The 6,958-nt window shown below is 44.2% G+C and overlaps 1 protein-coding gene across 1 annotated transcript in view; it reads left to right on the top strand.

Annotated features, from left to right (window-relative positions):
• Positions 1-6,958, top strand: part of DOCK1 (dedicator of cytokinesis 1) — a 545,861-nt gene that overhangs the window by 33,147 nt on the left and 505,756 nt on the right. The window contains exons 7-8 of the mRNA XM_011967590.1: positions 487-567; positions 1,328-1,411. Coding sequence (XP_011822980.1) covers positions 487-567; positions 1,328-1,411 — 165 coding nt within the window. The remainder of the gene's footprint in view (positions 1-486; positions 568-1,327; positions 1,412-6,958) is intronic.

The following is a 6,958-nucleotide window of genomic DNA, read 5'->3' on the forward strand; positions in this document are numbered from 1 at the left end:
TTAGTAGAGACAAGGTTTCACCGTGTCAGCCAGGATGGTCTCGATCTCCTGACCTCGTGATCCGCCCGTCTCGGCCTCCCAAAGTGCTGGGATTATAGGCGTGAGCCACCGCGCCAGGCCAGTTGGGGACGTCTTAACACACACATCTGAAATAAGACTGGCTCATACAGAACAAGAGACGGGAAGCTTTGTGTGGTGCCAGGACTGTTTGGAAGAGCGGAGTTGAAAGATCAAACACGGACTTGGGTCTGGCTTTTGTGATGAGGTGCACCCAGTGGGAAGGCCCAGCTGGCGAGGGAGAAGTTGGTACCCAAAGATATGGGCTGAACCGGCTTCTTTCCTTCAGTAGAAGCAAGGACCCAGGGAAGGGAGCGTGTGGTGGGAAGGTACGGTGGCCCGTGCTTGCCAGAGGAGTTTGCACATGACATGGTTTAATTTTAGAGGATTTTAGAGGTCTGCCACAATGATGGTGCCTTTTGTGCGTAGCCTCGCCTGGCTGGGCTGTGGAGGATGGATGGATGAGAACTTTGATCGGGGATTTTGAAGATGAGTTTTATATTGAATGCTGTATCCTTTTAGATAGAGGCTGTTGGGTGGGAGGAACATTAATATATATATTTTTAAATTGAGGGTGGGCTAGTCGAATACTTTTTGGGCCTTAAAACACTTTGTAGCATCCTTTTTACACCAGTGACTGTTGCCTTTATTCTATAATGCATGAGCAAAAGTGTGGTTTGAATTTAATGGTATGACTTTTTAGGGGCTTATGTAGGAGCAATATTATCCTTTTGCAAAATAGGAACAACTTTATGTCAGGATAAACATGGGATTTCAGACATTTCTTGCTTATCATTGTCAGTTTTAAGGATTTCTTCTAACATAGGACATTTTTTTGTCTACTGTGATTGTAATGTCATCTATTGGTTTAATATCAACATTGCAATATGATAATTTTTTGTTAATTTGGTTTCCCAAGGATATTTAGTCCATGTGCAATTGAATCATAGTTAGAAAAATAAAAAGAATCTAGTAGTGGAAATAAAAGATAGTATTGAAGTGTCGATCAGAATGCTGTTAACAATGTCTTCTCATGTCAGTTACGGTCATCTGGTGTCGTGGGTAGTTATGAATTTCTCCTCCTTAAACTATTGACCCTTTATGTTTGTCTGAAAGAAAAGGCCACTTCTGTGGGTATCAGAGAGGATGATCAGGCAGCGACTGAACGTATTTCAGTATTAAAAACAACAACATTAAAACAAGCCAACACGACTCGCATGGTCACTTCTATCTTTACTATTACTAATATATTTCCCCTTTTTCATCACAGCTTTTTATAACTATGATGCCAGAGGAGCAGATGAACTTTCTTTACAGATCGGAGACACTGTGCACATCTTAGAAACATATGAAGGTGCGTATGCCTCTTGGTATCTTTTCTCGTACTTGTTTGGGTAGATGGCACACCTTCTCAGTGCCTGCTAGGCAAAGCATTCCTCTGTTACATAGACAGTCATGCTCCCTTCTCAGGCTCACTTTTCTTGCAAATGGATCCTGTTTCACGTAAGGGTAGTAGTGAGGCTGTCTGTTGTTTAATACTTTATTAAGGTGAACTTAAAACTGAAATTCCCATTTTTAAACTCATTGGCTCCTTATTCTGCAAGCACGTGTAAATCTTTTTTTTTTTTTTTTTTTTTTCTTTTGAGACAGAGTCTTGCTGGAGTGCACTCACCCAGGCTGGAGTGTCATGGTGTAATCTCAGCTCACTGCAGCCTCTGCCTCCCAGGTACAAGTGACTCTTGTGCCTTAGCCTCCCAAGTAGCTGGGACTACAGCTGCCTGTCACCATGCCTGGCTAATTTTTTTGTATTTTTAGTAGAGACTGCATTTCACCATGTTGTTCAGGCTGGTCTTGAACTCCTGACCTCAAATGATCTGCCTGCCTCAGCCTCCCAAAGTACTGGGATTACAGGTGTGGTCCACTCTGTCTGGCCAAGCGTGTGTAAATCTTGATTATTAATAGTTGACCACTTTATAAAAAGTAGGTTTAAGATATTTTAGTTTACTTCATTGTTTTGTTTTTGAGACAGGGTCTTGCTCTGTCACTCAGGTTGGAGTGCAGTGGCACAATCACAGCTCACCGCAGGCAGCCTCTACCTCCTGGGCTCAAGCAGTCTTCCCACCTCAGCCCCCCAAGTAGCTGGGACTGCAGGTGCATGCTACCATGCTCCACTGATTTTTATATTTTTTGTAGAGACAGGGTTTCTCCATGTTTCCCAGGCTGGTCCTGAACTCCTGAGCTCAAGTGATTTGCCTGCCTCGGCCTCTCAGAGTGTGGAATTACAGGCGCGAGCCACTGCGCCCGGCCTGCTTCATTGTTTTGATGTGTTTGATGTGAACTGAGACTTTTTCTTTTAATGTCCTCACTTAGATTTATTAGCAGTATGTCTCAGAGGAACCACAGTTTTCATATCTCTTATTTCCTTTCCTTTTTTTTTTAAACCTGTAATACCCATTTTCTTGGCATGAACAGAGATTTATCACAGTTATATGGGATGCCATCCAATGAAGCAATTTTTTTTTTTTTTGAGACGGAGTTTTGCTCTTGTTTCCCAGGCTGGAGTGCGGTGGCATGATCTTGGCTCACCACAACCTCTGCCTCCCGGGTTCAAGCGATTCTCCTGCCCCAGCCTCTCAAGTAGCTGGGATTATAGGCATGCGCCACTGCACCAACCTAATTTTGTATTTTCAGTAGTGACGGGGTTTCTCCATGGTGGTCAGGCTGGTCTCCAACTCCCGACCTTAGGTGATTTGCCCACCTCGGCCTCCCAAAGTGCTGGGATTACAGGTGTGAGCCACCATGCCTGGCCTGAAGCAATTGTTATAATTATCCAATAAATAAACTGTTGGTGACAGTGGTTTTCCAATGTCCTTGACTTTTCAGACAGTTTGTTTTTGTATTTTGTGTTTTGCAAATAATTTGAGCAGGCCATATTTCATTTTATGCTGTGGTTATTCTTGCACAGAAGGGAAGAAATGATGGGCTTGATTTTTTAAAGACTGTTCAGATCTGGAGGTTTTGGTAAGATTGTGTTTTCTTATTGTTGTCGGCTTAATTTCCTGCTTGAAAGGGTGGTTCCCATATAGCATATGAATAAAAAGGATAATTTCAGTAGCAAAATTGCTTTTTCACAAAGGGTTTTAGCAAAACCCTTCCACATAGGAGGTGGGGGTGAGAGGGCAAATTGAAGACATCCCGTAGTAATCACCAAATTGAACTTCCAGCTTGAAATCCACTTTACGAGGAATGAAGTAGTGCCAAGCTTCCCAGCTCCAGGCAAACTGTGACCAGTGCCTGGTAGACTCCTCTGAGAAACACAGACCTATTAACAGACCCATGTTCATAGCCCTTATTTCCCCATCTGATGCATGCTGTACCTTCCCTAAAAAAGTCCTATTTGAAAAAAAAAATCGTCTTTAGTGGCCTCTGCCTGGAAGCCAGTGCAGCTCTGCAAAACCAGTCCCAGTCCTTAAGCGGATGAGTCGCTGTGATGGGGGCTCCTGCTTGTTTTCCGTGTTTACAGCTGACAGCTGTGTTCCCTTAGCTCCTCTCAGTACATGCTGCGTGTGCCTGAGAGGAGACAGAGAGAAATTAAGTAGAGGTTAAGGATCAAACCACTCATCTCAGACACTTTTCTGATCTGAAGGGAAATGCTCTTGTATCTTTTTTTTACTTTTGCTGCGGGTCAGTTGAAGTTGAAATCCGTTAACAAACACTGGGCAATGATGTCATTCCTGAATAGTTAATGATTTCCTGTGGCCCCTGGGCATGTGGGGACTGCAGTCTTCTTCTTTGCTTCTTAGGAGGAATGTGTGTGTGGTGGTGTTTTTTTTTTTTTTTTTTTTTTTGAGATGGAGGCTTGCTCTGCTGCCCAGGCTGGAGTACGGTGGTGCAATTTCAGCTCACTGCAACCTCTGCCTCTTGGGTTCAAGGGATTCTCCTGCCTCAGCCTCCTGAGTAGCTGGGATTACAGGTGCTCGCCACCACGCCCGGCTGAGGAATGTGTTTTTTAAACAGTGAATCCTCTGGTATGTCTGTGGTCCTTGTAATACATGCAACTTTAAGAATATCTGATTGCAGGCGTTTGACTTTTTGACCAACATCATGATAAGAGATCTACAGTGAACATTAATTTTCTGGACTAGTCAGTCTTTCTAGATTCTGATGAAAATATTTCAGTCTTTGTAAAGACTCTTTAGCATAAAATGAATTTCCGTTCCTTGTCAACTAACTTTTTGGTTTTAATCTGAATCTAATCAGAGAAATGCATTTGGAGAAGTATTAATAGTTTTGACTTTGGGAAGCATGGTGACTTTTTGTCATTAAATAAAAAGAGAATAATGTACTTCCATTTGTTTTCCAATGTCTTCCTCCTGTTTTGTCTAAATTTCATGACTTGTATTAGAGTCTGGCATTTTCTTTTTCTTTCCTTGGCTCTCCTTTTCCTCTAAGACAATTTTTTGGTTTAGCAATGTTGATTTTCTTTTTTTCTATGATCCTTTCCAGGATATTACAGAGCTTGCTCCAGAGGATATAATTTCTAGATGATAACTCTTTATTTTAAGGTTCAAAGACTAAATTTACCTTCAAGTTATGGTTAATTTCTCTTTCTCGAGCTCACGAAGGCTCGACATAGAACAAAGACAATGAACTTTCTAGCTCCTGGTAGAAGTGGAAAGAGCTTTGAGAGGTCATGTTGGTGCCGACCGCTGCCTTTAAACAATGTCCTGGGCCAACCAGATAGGAGAGGTGAGGCCAGGCCCCTAGTGCTGATTGAGTGACTCGTGTCTGGTCGAGGGCATGCCACATGCCAATCCTGTTGTCGACTTGTTTCCATAGGGTCCCCAGGGCTTCCTTAGGGTCCTCAGAGTGAGATGCTGCACCAGAGGCAAGCTGCAGGCATTGCCCAAGGATGAGGAAATTGTCCTTTAGATTCAGCCACATTCAAACTTAATTTATTCAACTCTTCAAAAGGGTTAGTGATACGTTTTCTTCTATAATGACTAGACCGCCATTTTCCTGTGCTGGACTGTGCCCTCCCCGAGTTTGGGACCTGTGTTTTGCCTGCATTTGCTTGTTCCCTGGGTGGATGTCTCTTTTTTTGGAGCAAGTTGGTTGACTACGTGGAGGCCACTTGCAAGCCGTGCCAGGGAGAAGTTAATTCTGTAACAGCTGTGAGTCTTTCTCCTCCCAGCCTCATCCCCTCTTCGCTGTGTCCCCAGAGCAGCCAGGTAATGGTTCTGTTCTGTTCTCTCACTCTCCGGTGCAAAACCTCTGCCGGGACATCCTCTCTCCTTCATGCTGAACTCTTGTCTTGCAGCAGGGTTTGTGGTGTGACCCCTGCTTGTCTTAGGGCCCTTCCAGTTTCTGAGCTCATGGAGGACAGAGATTGGGTCTAATCTCTTTCTGTATTTGTGGTGCCCAGTGTGGTCTCTGGCACATGGTGTGTGGGCTCACTTTGTTGAAGAAATAGTGCATGCCAAAAATCATGGGGAGGAAGACCGTAGGTTTTCATTTTGCTTAGGAATGCCATTAGAAGAGGAATCGACTGTCTATGAACATGAAATAAAGACACACAACTCCTTGCCTTTCATGCCTACTGCTTGGCCCTTCCTCCTTCTGCCTCCCATAGAAAACCTTTCTGCTGTGTTTGAAGTGGCCTCTCGTTTGCCTGTGTTCTTGTGCTGTTTGGTGTGCATCTGTTTTTAACAGATGTAAGTGTGTGGTTATAGTCTTGTTCTGTTTGTTATTTTCCCTGGTGCTCCATTTAAATTGTACTCTGTTCTCTGTGTCCCTTTAGTCCATGGCTCTAACTGCATTGTGTGCACATTTCATGTTTTACTAACTGCCTGCCTCACCAGGTGTGAGCACTTAGGCTGTCCCCGCTTCCCACCACCCAAGACCAAGCTGCCCTGAGCATCCCGTGTCCGTCTCACCCTGCAGGGCACACAGATGTCTTTGGGCTGCGTTCTCAGGAGGGGGTTGCTGGGTCTCGGGAGTGGAGATGTAGACTTTGGATAAGCAGGGCCTGTGCTCCCAGGCTGGTGGCCGCAGTGGACACTGCCGCCCACGGTGACCAGGGGCTTCCTGCATCTTGCAGTGTTCTGCCTTCTACCACGCTTAACTGTGCACTTTTCATTTCTCCGATTATTATTAAACTGAAGCATCTCTTCATACATGTGGAAGTCTTATGGGTTTCTTCTGTACATAGTTTATAAATTTGCTCATTTTCTTTCTTTTTTTTTGAGACAGAGTCTTGCCCTATTACCCATGCTGGAGTGCAGTGGCACAATATCAGCTCACTGCAACCTCTGCCTCCCTGGTTCAAGTGATCCTCCTGCCTCAGCCTCCTGAGTACCTAGGATTACAGGCATGCGCCACCACGCCCAGCCAATTTTTGTATTTTTAGTAGAGACGGGGTTTTGCCATGTTGGCCAGGCTGGTCTTGGAACTCCGGATCTCAAGTGATCTGCCCACTTCGGCCGCCCAAAATGCCAGGATCACAGGAGTGAGCCACCACTCCCGGCCTCATTTTCTTACTGTACTTAGTCGCTGTCTTTTTTTGTCTCTGTATTATTTCCTTATATATTCTAAGACGTTAATCTTTGTCAGTTTCAGAAAAGAAAGGACATGTTAATGTTGAAAATGCAGGAAGACTATAATAGGATAAAGGACAGTTGTTGAAATTGAGTACACAGCTTCGCATAACTCATTCAACTGACCTTTCTTTTTCCTTCTTGATATACGAGCACTGCATCATAGATGGGCGCTGATACTGGGCCAGCTTATCAGTACCACTGAACTTGACAATATGGCTATCAGGAGATAATCCTTCAAATGTGTGGCTGAAATCTAGGCATTTTGTATCTGAGGTTCCCCCTAATCAGTCTGTTGAGTCTCC

This window comes from Mandrillus leucophaeus, unplaced genomic scaffold, assembly GCF_000951045.1.
Source record: "Mandrillus leucophaeus isolate KB7577 unplaced genomic scaffold, Mleu.le_1.0 Scaffold801, whole genome shotgun sequence".
In the NCBI taxonomy this organism is placed as follows: Eukaryota; Metazoa; Chordata; class Mammalia; order Primates; family Cercopithecidae; genus Mandrillus; species Mandrillus leucophaeus.